The 14520-nt window shown below is 58.6% G+C and overlaps 1 protein-coding gene across 1 annotated transcript in view; it reads left to right on the top strand.

The window, feature by feature from the left end:
• The window catches only part of TANGO6 (transport and golgi organization 6 homolog), a 39876-nt gene that overhangs the window by 19418 nt on the left and 5938 nt on the right, over window positions 1-14520 (top strand). Inside the window, exons 14-16 of the mRNA XM_063140965.1 lie at window positions 395-452; window positions 5268-5420; window positions 12865-13016. Coding sequence (XP_062997035.1) covers window positions 395-452; window positions 5268-5420; window positions 12865-13016 — 363 coding nt within the window. The remainder of the gene's footprint in view (window positions 1-394; window positions 453-5267; window positions 5421-12864; window positions 13017-14520) is intronic.

Genomic DNA, 14520 nt, shown 5'->3' with positions numbered 1-14520 from the left:
CGTGTCAGCCTTCAGACTTTTGAGTGCTCTAAGAGGCCAGGAGGAACTTCTGGATTTTGGTGGTGGTGTGTGTTAGTGTGTGCAGCCCTTTCTGTTCCCTTCCCTCTGTCAGAGCACCCACCCACCCCACTGCTTGGTGCTTTCTGAGAACCTCAAGGCCTCCCTCTTCCATTGGCAAAAAATCCAGTTCCTGTTTAAGCCAAAGCCGCCACGGTGCTTCCTGTTAGCAAAGTCTGTGACTGGGCCTGGGCCAGGGTGGGCTTTCCGTGAAGGGCGTGGGAGCTGCTTTGCATTGTGGGAAGACCTCAGCGTAGGGGTGTGCGGCCCCCAGGTGCAAATATGCCTGCTGACTGCAAGTGAGTTGACTCTTGGTCTTTATACTTTATACTTCTAGGTGTTCATGGAAAACCTGGAACACGAAGACTCCTTTGTCTACCTTTCTGCTATCCAAGGTAAGCGAGAGAAAACAGTCCGTCTGTTTTTTAGGGTTTGCTAAGAATGACGACAGAAGCTCTTTGCTGCCTGGTCAGGCAAACGTATTATGGAGCGGCCAACGCCGGACTCCTTTTCTGTGTGGCTGCGATGTAACTCAATAAGGGCTGCCTGGCTGGATCAGGTCAGAAGAGCATCTAGTAGGGAGATCCTCTCTTTGGTTCGGCTGAGCTTCTACAACTGATCTTTGCATGCTGAAGCAGAGCTTGAATCATCACAGGGGAAAGGTGTGTGTGTGGAGGGGGGGCTCTGAATGAATTGGACAAGCCCCACGCTCGGGCTCTCTCCAATTTTAGTCACATCCTCCTCCCCCTGCTTCCCCTCTGCCCCAGTAGATGAAGGGGTAGGCCTTTGGGCCTCCCAGGCATGTGACCACTGCTTCGTAGTGCAATGGCTCCGATGAGCAAACGCGGCTCTCCTTGGCATCACCTTCTCCCAGGAGGGAGAGGGATTTGTTCGCCAGCTGTGGCTGGGCAAGAGTTCCGGGTTGCCCCTGAGAAAGGTGTGTGAAGAGCCTCAGCACGGCAGCAGGCACCGGCTGGGTATCGGGAGGCGAGAATTCTCTCATGGTCCAGCATGTGGGCTTAGGAGCACCGGAAGCAGCCTTCTGCCCAGCCAGAAGTCCCTCCGGCCCAGCGCTGTCGACACTGAATGGCAGCCAGGGCTTTCCAGGGGCTTTCGGGCAGGATTCTTTCTCAGCCCTGCTTGGAGAAGCCGGGAATCGAACCTGGGGCCTTCTGCCTGCAAAGCCAGGGATGCTGCCGCTGGGCTCCGGCCGCTTCCCGCGAAGCGACGGTCCCTATGCGAAGCGATTGAGTTTGCTGCCCTTGCCAAGGCCCTCCCACCTGACTTCCTGCCCGTTGGCTGCATTTCCCTTCACGAGGAACCGTGACTAATGCCTCACACAAAGCCATCTCTCACTGGCTTCCTTGGAAGAACAGCAAGGTGATCTGACAGAAGCCGGGCAGGTAATGCTGTGCAAACCTTGGGCTGGCGCTCGCTCGTGGGCGCTCCTGGTTGCCTTCTGAGGAAAGGGGTGCTGGCGCTTCCCCCTTCCCTGCGATTTGGGTGTCAGCGTGAAGCCATTCCAGGATGGCCCCAACAGTTGCACGGGGGCAGTCGGAATTAGAGGTCATCTAGTCCAGCCCCCATCAGTGCAGGAAATCCAGGCCATCGGAAAGTTCTTCCTCATGTTTAGTTGAAATTCCCTTTCTTGGAATTTGAACCTGTTGGTTCAGGTCCTGCCCTGTGGATCAACAGAGAGCCATCAAAATGGGTCCATCCCGTTGTGCATTTTGCCAGGTCCTTACTGAAGCAGCTATCTGTGTACAGAGAGTGCAGGAGAAAGTGGAGGAGCTGCAGCCCAGGGGGTCCGGAACCTGTTTTGCCTGCAAAAGGTCCCAAGCTGAATCCCTGCCTCTCTCGGGCTCAGCCTGAAACGCCCCTCCTTCCTTAGGAACACAGGGAGCTGCTTTAGACGGAGCCAGGGCTTTGATTCATCTACTGCAATAGTGTCAACACTGGCTGGCAGCAACGGCTCACGAGTGTTTCGGGCAGGAGCTTTTCCAGCCCTGTTGCCCAGAGAGGCTGCCAGGGATCGAACCGGGGAACTTCTGCGTGCAAAGCAGGGACGCTGGCGCTGAGCCTCGCCCCGTTCCCTGAACGCTGCTTGAGGACGGGGGAAGTGCGCGCCTGCCCCGTGCAGTTTTGCCCAGGGCACCTGAGCTCCCGTCAGGAAGTCCTCCAGGCAGGTTCTTTCCAGGGAGAAGGAATGGAGAGGGGAGGGGCTTCTGCCTGCAGCCGTGGGGCAGCCTCCCCCGCCCTGCCCCGCCCTGCCGCCTCCCCACTTGTGGGCTTGTGTCGGCTTGAGCGAGTGAAGGGCTCCGCCACGTCCCGTGGGGGGGGGGGAGAACGCCTCTTGGCACTCCCACCGGTGACGCACCAAGTGCTGCTCCTCGCACCTTTAGCAGCCTTGCCCCAGCGCTGCTTAATGCTGGCAGCTTTTCCGTGGGCGTTGAGTCAGACTGCTAAGCTAAGCTTGGGGAATGACGTCAGCGCTGCCTCCAAACGCCTGGGAGGACGTGGGGAGAGTCAGGGACGTGGGGGCAGTCGGGGCTGCCCTTCCCCCACCCCCAGGGAGCCCCCTCGCTGCTTGTCTGCTGCTTTTATCCCTCTCTCTCCCTCACGCACAGACGTGCACCCCGATTCCTGAACGTCCAGCCTCCTCTGTTTCCGGCTAAAGCCAGGCGGAGGCGTCTCCCGCTTCGCCCGTGCGGCCTCTGCCACGGACTGCCCGCTTGTCATGGCAAAGACCAGCCCCAGCCCCAGCCTCAGCCCCAGCCCCACACTCTTGGATGGGGGCGTTTGATTTCATTGCTTCGCACACCGGAAATGAGTAATGCACCAACTCGGTCTCCCAAAAGTGCAGAGCTGGGGCGTTGGCAGGTTTCAGCCCGTCTGGGCCGTGGTAAAGTCATTGCAATTACACCTGCGCTGCATTTGCAGTTCGCTTTTCATGCAGAACCCGCCGTTGGCGATGTGCAGTTTGCACGTACTTCATGCTCGGTGGCTGCGGCAGGCCCACGGAGAGAAGAGGAGGAAGCAGCGAACCCGGAAGAGGCAAAATTTCGAGAGCGGGGCTGTGATAAAGTTCAGAGGGTGTGTGTGAAGAGTTCTCTGTGGGACCCAGAGTGCACTCTAGATGGTATCTGAAATGGCCCCCTCACCCGCTGAGGAAAGAGGCCCCATAAGCAATGGGGCGAGGGCAAAGATTGGGCAGGATCTTTGGGTTTACGTCCCCGGAGCCTGGGGACTTGTGTGCGCTGCTGTTGCGCCAGTTCAGGGGTCTCCTCAGGTGACGTCATGCCTGCTTAAAATGTCCCCGTGGTTCTGTCACAGATGGGGCGTGGACCTCTTTGAGGAGCTCTCGGTGGTGGAGGTTCAGCACCCCTGCGTTACAGAAAGAGGTTGTGCATTTTCATAAAGTGGGGTGGGGGAACCCTGTTGTCCTCCAGCTGTCATTGGACTCCAACTCCCACCAGCCCTGGCCAACATGGCCAGTGGTCAGAGGTGGTGTGAGTTAGAGTCCAACGACATCTGGAGGGCCGCGGGGTCCCCAGCCCCGCCTTAAAGGCCGCCATCTTGGCTCTCCCCTGCCCTAGAGCTGCCTGTGCAGTGTGAACGTGGGCTTTGCCACGCAGCTTTTCTGCTTCGGTGTGGCCTCAGGCTCGGGCGGCTTGCGTTTCAGAACTGCCCTTCCAGCGAATCAGGAATCGGTCGTGGGCAAAGAGGGCGAATGCGGCTGAGATCTAGCAGCCAGCCAGCCAGCCAGCCAGCAGCCCGCTTGGCCTTTTGCTCAATCCGACAGGAGCAAATCACGTGCCTCGCGGTGGGGCCGGCTGTGCAGGAGTTTGCCTCCTGCTGCCTTCCCGCGGACTGGGGCTGCCTCTGGCATTTGGGGATTGATCCAGCAAGGTAACAGCAAGTCATGGGGAATGGAAACAGAGGTGACGTGCAGAAACACTCTGGCAGGCTCAGCAACAGGTGATAGAGCCACCAGACTGGGCCGTGGCCATCTCAGTCCCCCAGCCCACCCAAGCCCCACCCGAGCCGTCAGCTGACATCAGCTGTACAATCTGGTAATACTTCTTTTTCCAACTGCTTGATGCTTCTAAATCCCCAGGCCTCTCTCCTCCTCCTCCCCCTCCGGTTTCTCTTCCTGTGCCCAGAGGCTGGGGCTGCCCTGGAGCTGGAGATCAAAGGGCTGTGAAAACAGCCGCCTCCTTGCAGTAGCTCAAAGGGGCTGGAGGTCGTAACCTAGGCCTTTAAGGCTCTCCGCAAGCAGCTATTTCATCGAGGGTGTCCAGCATGCTCCATTGGATCCGGGCTGTTTTACGGCACTGAGGGCTCCAGGGTGGCGGAAGGCAGGTTCTGGCTGAGCAAAGCCTGGTTTTCCCATTGTTTGCAATCCACCGGTGTGTGTGTGTGTGTGTTCGGTTTGCACAGGCGGCCGGAAGCATTTAGGCCGTAATTGGCCTGGGATGTAAGTGATAGCCGTGGGGACCGGGGCTTCTGTCGCTCGGGAGAAACCATCGCCACGGCTGCTTGGGACGAGGCTGTGGGATCCAGGGCGCTTCAAAGAGAGCCTCCCGGCCCGGCTACCTTTGGTGGGCTGGAGTTTCTCTTAGGGCTCCGTGGCTGAACGTGCCTCTTCCAGGGGCAGGCAAAACACAACCCGGGGCTCATCAGGGACTCGTATCCTCGTGAAATGTTGCTCTGCACGGAGCCCGTGATGAAGCCAGCTGCTGCCTGCCTGCCCATGTCACGACCAGCCAGCTCAGCCTCCCCCAACCTGCAGCCCTCCAGATGTGTTGGACTGCAACTCCCAGCATCCCCCGGCTATCTATGTTGTAGCCCAAAACATCTGGAGTGCACCAGCACAGGCTTTTCTGGAGGAGCTGCCCGCAAGGGAATCTGAGTGGGTTGAGCTCGTTGGGGGCGATGCAAACCACGAGCTTCCCGGCTTCTGGTCACAGCCTCCTTCCGCCCCAGAGGTGATGCCATCCGGGCGGTTTGGAGTTGGCTTTCCGTCGCTTGCTCTGACCATTTGGGCTTGGAAGAGAAAAGCCGCCCTAAGTTGACACAGCCCACGTGTGATCATAAGCCACCGCCACCACCACCACCACCACCCCCCGGCTTGGTCCAGGGCACGAAAGGCGTCTTGGAAATCACCACGGTGGGCTCTAAAAGGTGCTCCTTTTCCTCTGGACCTCCAGGTGTTGCCCTGCTGTCGGATGTGTCCCCGGAGCGAGTGCTGCCCTGCCTGCTAGCCCAATATGGGAGCGCTCAGCCAGGCCCACGGGAAACGCAGGCCACCGAGACCAGGATGAAAGTGGGGGAGGCGCTGATGCGCATCACACGGGCGCTGGGTGAGTTTGTGGCGTCTGGGGGCGCATCTGTGGGGCAGTGGAAATTTGCTGTGTGTCTTGGATGCTCGTTTTCTGCATTTTCTTGAATCGCCGGGGAGCCTGAAAGCTCCCTGTAGCTCTCTGAAGGGGCCTGAGCTGACTGTTCGACCGCGCCTGCCCAGAAAGCGTTTGTAAAAACCTCGCAGTTGTAACTGCCTGTCCCGGATCCTGGCCCCCTGTGCACCACCCAGCAGCACCGATGCTCCCCTGGGCCTTGGCACCCAGCCTCTGCGGTCCACAGCCGCCCACAGCTTTGTCATGTTGGGCCCACCGGGGCAGAGTTGCGCCAGCAACGGCCCCTGTCCCTTCCGCAGCCCCCTCCGCTTCCCGTACTTCCAGCCTGGTGCCCGAGCGCCAGGCGAAGAGCGTGAGAAGCTGCCGTTTGGGCCCACCCAGAAGCTCACCTGCCCTGGCTTCGGAGTCCGCTTCTCCGGCCCAGCTCAGCGCATCACAGCAGACCCACCCAGCCCTTGCGAGGGAGAAAGGAGGTGCCTTGCGGGGGTGGGGGATGAGTCACCGCCTTCCCCTGAGCCTGGAATTGCGTCTGAATCTGTGCGTGGTCTTTCCGGAACCACGAGAACGTTCCCTTTGCTCCATTTCCCCAGACATGGAAGTTCAGGGGTTGCCCGCCTGTTTCCTGCATGTTGCAAAGGTAACACGATGGTAACACTCAGCTGTATTTCCTGACTTCTGTACGACTGAAGTTTTGTGGCTTGTCTGGGCATGAAAATGACTGAATGCTCCGGGGTTTTCTTTTGCTTTGCTTTTTTCACAAATCAAAATCTTTAAACTGGGTACCTGTTGGTGCCATCCAAGCTCCTCTGAGCCAAAGTCCAGCTTTAGTGTGGTGCATCTGCACCAGTCGACGGCCCCACCAGCCCTTCCCCTGTTTCTCACTGCAGCGCCTGCTGTGTTGAACCTAACGCCTCATTAAAGTACCACCTGGTCCAGATGTTTCTCCATCTGTGCAGCCCACCTGTTTGTTTGATGCATGAAGGGACTAAGAGACCAGGTTTTGGCTCTTGGCGTGTGTGTGAGAGTGAGAGAGAGGGAGCGAGGGAGGGGCCTCTTTGACTTGGGCTTCCATGAGAACTGAATAAATACCTTCTCAACATAGGGCTAACGTGTGAGGACCTCTGCTAGTTCTTAAACTTCCCAACTAGAGGGAACAAACTGATTTGGTCTCAACTGGTCTACTTAAGAACCTGTGTGTGTTGCAGAACCACTGCACAGTGCAAAGGATTCTGGGATGTGTTCTGCAGCAGGGGTGGGCAGAAGCCAGATCTCCAGCCGTTCTGGATTTCAACTCCCAGCATTCCTGACCATTGGCCAGGCTGCTGACTGGGGCTTCTGGGAGTTGAAGTCCAAAGCATCTGGAGATCTACCTCCTGCCCACCCCTCTTCGAGGGCTGCCGGGGCTCGCTGTTGTGCATTGTGGGCCGGAGCGTGGCCCCGCTCCCCTGGGGCGATGCATTGCAAGGCCGGGAGCAGCTGTGGCTGTGGCCCTGTGCCGGCTGCCCGTGCGGAGGCTCCTCTGTGCTCCGTTCTTTCAATCCTTGTTGAGGAAACCCTGATAAGCGCGGCAGGAACCAGCCTCTCCCCTTTGAAAACCGCTGCTAGGCTAAACTGTAACTCTGCGGGCCGATCCCATGGCTGCTGGGAGCCTTTCGGCAGACCGGGTGCTGGTTTGAATTGTTCGTTGTCCGTCCCCAGCATAAAGCATATTGTTGAGAAGCAGGATATTTCCAGGCAAAGAATGGGGCACCGGCCTGCTAAAAAACAAAACGCCTGGCTATAAACTGAGCCCTTTGGCATTCAGCAGGAAGCTGTTGAGTTGCACGTGTGTGTGTGTGTTGTGTGTGTGTGTGTGAAAACAGTGCCAGGGTTCCGTATTCTTCAGCGGATCCCTGATCTCAGGAGCGGCGCTCTAGATCCCTGCGGAGCCTTGCTCCAGGTCTGTCCCTGGGGAGGCTTAGCTGGAGGCTCTCTTTCCCCCAGCGATGCTGGGTTCCTGCAAAACGGCCCCTAGCCAGAATGACACCCGCTCATCTCCCGGAAGAACCTGCCTCCCACAGGCCGCTTCCTCCCAGCCGTGCTGCTCCCACATCATGATGGGGGGAACGGGGGGTGAGCCAGTGCCACTCCGCAGGCCTCCGTCTGCCCGCCCGCCTGCCCACCCGCCCGGCTCCCTCTCCCTCGGTGCGTGTGGGCCTCCAGGCAACAGTCGAGCACTTAACCCTCTGCTTCCCTCCCCCCCCCCCCCCCCGTCCTGCCTGACGTGAAGGGCTTTCTTGTTCTCCTAGGGAGAGGGGGCACTCAGGCATCCCCACCGCTCTCTCCAAACAACCAGCTGCTGGGGCGGGGGGCTGGAACAATCTTGGCTCCCGCGCCAGGAGTTGCTGCTGGCAAAGGGCCCTTCCCTTTAAAGATAATAGCATAATTGCTCCCTGGTGCATCAGGCCTTTCTTCGTCTGTTTGTATCTTCTCCTCCTCCTTCTCCTTTACCTTTTCAAGGTGCATTTCCTGCTCCTCCCCTCCCCCCCAAAGCGGGAGCGCTGGTTGTTGGGGCGGAGGCCCCCGCCTCGCCTCACCTCGCCAAGCACTAGGGAGGCTCCCCGCCCCTCTGCTGTCTTTCGGACCCACTCCCTCAGCTTGCTCTCAGCCAGTTTACCTTCTAGGATAGCCTGTCCCCTATCCTGGGGTGCTCCAGGTGTGTCAGGCTACAGATCTGGCTGGGGGACTATGGGAGTTGTGGTCCCACACATCTGGCGGGTGCCAGGTTGGGGAAGGCTGTCCTAGCAGGATCCCAACCTTGGCTTTGTGGTGTTTGGGCGACCCTGATGCCCGAGGAAACACCTTCCCGGGAGTGGCGCTCCTCTGCCCTTGCTTGGCCATTTGGGGGTGGGGGGCCGAGGAAGCCCCGCCAGGGCTGCTAAGCTGCCGCTCTTCCTTCCTGCTCCCTGCCGCTCCTCGCAGCCCCGTTCTCGTGCTGCTGCCAGTGCAAGTCCCTTCTCTGGCATGCAGGGACTGGCCCCTCTATTTATAGCCAGAATTAAACCAAACTGTTTGTACGTCTTCACATTTTTCATCACTCCAGTGCTATTTAAGAGTGTGCCCTGCATTCTTATAAATCATTCTGCTCTCCCCCGCCCCCACCCTGTTCATAATCTTTTGGGTTTTGCTTTGCTTTGCGGACAACTCTGCTCTGATTGGGGGGTGGGGGGTTGGCTGTGGCAAAAAACCCCACTATTCAGCGCTTCTGGACGTTTGCTTCTGTCGGGCGCAGGCGACCCCTCCCCAAGCGATGTGGCCGAGTGCCCAGTCCTACAACCTCCGAGCTCCAGAACCTCAGGCCCACGTGGCAAACCTGGCCCACCTGGCTTCCCAGTCCAGCCCCCTGGGGGTGTCCACGACCCCTACTGCCCCTCGGCCACCAAACCTTTGCTGGCTTCCCGGCTTCTGCACAGTTCCCCCCATTCTGAAAGGTTGAAATCTCTCCCCAGGAAGAGCTTGAAGCCAAACTAGGCTGGGCCGTGGGCAGGGTGGTATTTTTTTTTTTTTTGCCTGCCTGTTTGCCCCCCTCCTTCCCCAGGAATGTGCCCCTCCCCTGAGAGCTCTGCAGCTGAAAGTGGCCCTTTGGACCGTTCTGCACGCTAGCTCTATAAGGCGTCTCCACTGCAGCAGGATGGCGCTCAACCCGCAGCCGACTGCGAGACTTGACGTGGGGCAGCGTGATCCTGGCACCCAGAGGGAGCTCCCAGGGAAGGAATTCAAAGGCCCGGTTGCACCTGTCTCCCCGCTGTCCTGTCCTCCCCCTGCGTCCCCAGGTGGGCAGGGGAGAGCCACCTTGACACAGGGAGAAGGGGAGCCCTGGGGTGAGCTGCCGGAGGGGACATTTATGGGACTAAGAAACCCCACAATTTGGAAATGCCCTAGGCTTGGACGGTCCCCACCCCCCACCTGCTTGCAACGCCTCGATTTCCTAAGCGGCGGAACGGTCTTCTTCCCGCTCCTTTCCTCTCCATCCCTGTTGCACTTTGCCAGGGCCGGCCAGCTGGCCCCTCCCACCACCAGTCCGCCCCAAAGTCACCTGCCGGGGCTCTCCTGTAGCAACACTCATGGGCGAGGCGAGGCGAGGGGGTGGCTGCTGCCAGCCGAGCTGGGCCTAGCTAGCACCCGGCCACCTGGGCAGCTCCGGGCGTCTCCCTGCCCAACTGCCAGACCGGGGCTGGGATGAATCCAAGGCAGAGCAGGATTCCTGGGGAGGGAAGCAGGGAGGGAGGTCCCCCTTTGCCCTGGAGCACTGGTTGCCTCGGGAGGGTGTGCAGCCCCCCTCCCTGCCCCTCTGTGTCCTGGGAGGGGCTGCTTTGCAATGCGTGTTACGCTCCCCTGTCGGAACGTCCCTTTTCTTCTTTGGGCAGCGGAAAGCCAAAGTCAGGTTGAGGTCGGCCAGCTGGCGGGAGGGGAGGGGATCTGTGCAACCGGACCCCCATTGTGTGTAACGTATGTGTGGGGCAAAAGCGGAGCCCCTGGGGTGGGGGGGCATGGTCCGCCAGTGCCTGCAGAGCCTCCTCGCAGGAGTTGCGTTACCAGCGTTTAAGCACCTTAAATTCTCCCCTTCCCCCATTGTCAGCGGAGGAGGAAGAGAAGCTGCTTCTTCCCATTCAGGGAACCCCCACTCTGGGCTCCTCAGTGTGTGTGTGTGGGGGGGGGAACCCTTCGGCTTCTTTCCTCCAGTGCCGAATCCGCCCACGATGCCACTTGTGCAGGCAGGAGCCCCAATAATTGGACCCCATTAGCTGGAAGGAGATGCACCTGACGGCCCGGGTTGGTGCGCTGCAGGCGCGGCTTGCATCCGAGGAAGGGGGTGTTTCCGCTGCCCGGGAGGCAAGCGAATTTCGGCGTCCCCCCTCAAGACTGCCGCCGTAGCCCTCGTGGCTCAGAAGCGTGAGGGCAGCAGCTGCGGCTGCCATCGGGGGCCAGAGCCGGCCAGCCGGCCCCATCCCTCGACGGTCTCAGCTCGCTTCTGTGCTCTGGCTTGCATGGGCGGGCGGGTGGTGCTCTACTCATAAGCAGACCTGCGAGCATCCGCGTGTCGTGCGCACGAGTTGTTCAAGGTGCAGCCTTGGTGTTTCTCTTTGCTCCAGAGGATGCCCGGCTTGTGCATCCGCCCCTTTGCTGAGAAGTGTGAGAATCGGAGAAGCCAGTGAAGCCTTGTGGCGCATCTGTTGGTGCCATAGCCTTTGGGGGCTCAGGAGCTGCTCCTCCTCCTCCTCCTCCTCCATGGCTGGCGTCCCTTGTAGATTGAGGCCTTCAGGCTCCCGGGCAGATGCAAATGCGCTTTCTTTCGTGCCATTGACATGCAGGTGAAAGAAAGACCAGTGGGGGGGGGGGAGTTTTGTGCTTTGGGATTCAGCAGCGCGCACACACACCCCTGGCAGTCCCTTGGGCTGCAAATCAAAAAGGCTGCTGCTGCCGAAACCGAGGGGATTAAGGGTTCATCCTGAGCCCCGGAGCTGCCAGACTGACTGTGTGGCCGGCAGCGCCAGGGTGCATCCGGTTCAGAGGCGTTTATGGCCTGTCAGGTTACTCTTTTTCCCGCGTGAGCAGTCGGGTAAGCCTGCCTTGACTCCGGCTGCATCCTCACCCCACCCCCAAATATTCCTGCAGCAGCAAGTTTGCACGCCAGCAGAAGGGCGGCTTGTCGCGGAGTAGAAGGAACAGGCCTCCCACAGCTGCTTTAAACCTGTTGCCCTTTGCTTTTATGGGCCGTGAAGAAACACCCTCACGCCTCGGCGTTTTAAAATGAGGAAAGGTTGTAACTCTGGGACTGTTCAGCTTAGGAAAAAAGGCGAGTCCACGGAGACACGAATGAGGTGTACGGAATCATGCGTGGTGTGGAGACAGTGGACAGAGGGGTGGGGTGGGTGGGAAATGCCTCCCTCTCTCCTCAAACCCAGGGTTCATCCCCTGCAGATGATTGGTGGGTGATGGAACCAGTTACCTAGGGAGGTTCTGGGCTCTACCGCACTAGAGGCCTTCAAGAGGCAGCTGGACAAGCATCTGTCGGGGATGCTTTAGGGTGGATTCCTGCATTGAGCAGGGGGTTGGACTCGATGGCCTTGTAGGCCCCTTCCAACACTGCTATTCTATGATTCTATGATTCCGGACAGAGAGCAGGAAGGGCTTCCTTCACACGGCACGTTTATAAACCGGCATTTGCTTCCCCAAGATGGAGTGAAGGCGGCCACCGTCTTGGGTGGGCTAAAAAGCGGGCGAGACAAGTTCATGAATGATTAGATGACCAATGGCTACGAATCATGACAGCTCTGTATTACCTCCAGTGTTAGAGGCAGCATGCTGGGGAACATGGGTCTATTGCCCTCAGGTCCTACGTGTGGGTTTCCCATTAGATTAGCGCATCTGGTGGGCCGCTGCGGGAACTGAACGCGGGACTAGATAAGCCTTTGGTCTGACTCAGTGTTGCTGCACCGTATTTGCTACCTTTCTATTCTCTGGCAAAGAAATCTGTGAAAGTTGAAAGCTTGCAGAGTCCTGCAGTGACTGTACGGTAGCTTAGTAAAACAGGCCATGTGACCTCCTTATTCTTGGGACTGAGATAAGAGACATAATTTGCTGCATGTGCAAAGCAAGGCAGCATTTTCCTGTGCGTGGTTTTTCGTGGCTTTGGGGTGATGCATCAGCAGAGGAACCCTGCGAGGCAGACCTTCTACGGAGCCGGGAAAGGGGTGGTGCTGCTGAAGGGGTTGTCCTGTGTCCTGGCCTCAGAGCAGGGGTCAGAAACAAGCCCAATTAACCTTGCGTCGCTCGGCGCCCACGGGCGCATTCTGATGGCTGCGTCGCTGAGCCACGGGCGGCTGGCGGTGGGTGGCGTCAGAGGCCCGTCCTCAGCTGGGCAGGTCAGCTGCGAGCGCCCGCTGCAGCGTGTGATTCCGATCGCTCGATAGCCGGGCACCGCAAGCCAAGGTGACTCCTAGGGTAGAGCTGCAGCGTGTTGCCATGTGACGAGCCTTTTTCTAATGGTTAAGCCACCACCGCTCCGTCGTTTGTGCTGCGTGATGCTGCTGCCTCCTCTGCCATCCAGGTGCAGGAGCTTTACACGCAAGTCAGAAGATCTTCACCCGTGGCAGGGTGCCCAAAGCCCGGGACCTCCTCTGCTCCCCGCCACAGGGTGTTCCCTGGAGCGGCCCTCTTTTTGAGAGAGATCCGCAGCACGGCCTGCTGCCTGCCTGCCTGCCTGCCCACCCACTGCCATCTCTTGTTCAACCAGCAGAAAGTATCCCTGTGGCTTCTGCATCCCGCCTGTCTTGCGCGGAGCCCTGCCCTGGCAACAGGGAGTGGCTGTTCAATAATACGGAACTTTCCCCTTTCCACTCCCTTGCAGGAGACCTGGTCTTCCCACACCGAGACGGCCTGTTCCACGCTTTCCTGCGAGGAGCCAGAGATCCTGACAGCACCCTCAGGGCAAGCAGCCTCTCCAATCTGGGCGAGCTTTGCCAGATACTTGGCTTCCAGCTAGGCTCCGTGCTCCATGAGGTATCAGCCCTGTTCACACCTCCTCTCTCTCTCTCTAAAACAGGGGTGCTGAACCTCTTTCAGCCCAAGGGCCGCACTCCATCCTGGAGAAGCTCTCGGGGGCCGCCTTCCAGTGGTGGGTGGAGCTGCAGGCCAAAAATGCCGTTGCACTTCAGCTCCAAGCTCTCGCTGCTGGTAATTAAGCATTGAAGGGGCATTTCAACAAAGAAAATGCAACAAAGCCCCAAAATAATCAGAGGAAGGGGTGTGTGGCCATTTGGGGAGGGCCGGATTTGGCCCCCCCGGGCCTGAGGTTCTACATCCCTGCTCTAAAAGCTGCTGCTGCAACCGGAACGTGGCAGTTTGCTCGGGCGACACAATGGGGCGGGTGGTGCAAATGGAAACCAGGAACTTCTGTGCCTCCCAAATTTATGTCTTGGGGTTCCTCCCTGCTGGTTGGGGTGCCTTTTGCCCCTTCGGCGTTGCCTGGGCGTCTTCGCCGTCTCCTCTGCTTTCCTCAGACGACGTTAAGCTGCCGCGCAAGACCCTCAGGCAGGCGCTCCTTGCCTGCTGCTCCCTCCCCCTTAACGAAGTCGTCTTTGTCTGCTGCTTTGCTGCTAATGAGGCAGCTTCCGTTCAACCTGTGCAGTTTGACTGGAGGTGTCGAGCAAGGTTCATCGAGGCACAAAGGGGGGGGGGGGTGCGAGAGAAAGAGAGAGAGAAAGAGAGAGGATGAGCACACCCACAGCTGCGCACCGCTGCTTCACGCTGGAGGCCAGGGCTCCCAACCTCTTCCGGTTTTCCTTACCTGCTTTTTTCAAAGATGGGGGCTGTGGAAGCCCCTCCCTCCCTCCCCCCCTCCCTGTTCTTGGTAGGGAGGGACGTGTGGCTTTTGCCCAGACTGCAGGTGCTGGCCCGGCCCTTGATGGCCAGAAATCCTGCATTTTTTCAGTCAGGGCCAGTGGGTGCCGTTTGCAAGCCCCCTTTATTTGTTCATTCCTTCATTTCTTGCCTGCCTCTCCACCAAAGAATGGTGCTCAAGGCAGGTAACAATAAAATCCAGATTCAGAACAAAATCTTAGTTAAAACGCAACATAAAAACCATAAAAGAAGGAAACTGCACCATCCCATCCTGCAACAGAGCAGTTTACATGCCCGAGGGCTGGTTGAGCTCCAGGGGCTTCTGCAGAGAGGAACTTTGGGGCACAAAAGTGGCCTCTTGTGCTGTTTCGGGGTCCCTGGGCTTGGCCCCCTCCTACTGGGCTGAGAAACCCACTGGAGGCTCCATCCAGAGTTGCTGCCTGCCAGGGCACGTGCTGCAGACAACTTCCATGTGCTCGGGAGTAATTAATCCAGAATGACATCTGTTCCTCTGATGCTTTATTTACCATCGCTAAGAAAGATTAGAATCCCCACCTGTAAACATACATTAAAAGGGTTGTGGGAGGGGAGGAAGTCCACAGTTTTACCACTCTTTGTTCTCTCTGGCTGTAAAACCGTCCTGGTTTAAAGAGACAAGGCCGCC

The sequence above is a fragment of the Elgaria multicarinata genome, chromosome 14 (assembly GCF_023053635.1).
Source record: "Elgaria multicarinata webbii isolate HBS135686 ecotype San Diego chromosome 14, rElgMul1.1.pri, whole genome shotgun sequence".
Classification (NCBI taxonomy): Eukaryota; Metazoa; Chordata; class Lepidosauria; order Squamata; family Anguidae; genus Elgaria; species Elgaria multicarinata.
Note: the sequence above shows the minus strand (reverse complement) of the source record. Positions and strands in the feature narration are given on the sequence as shown.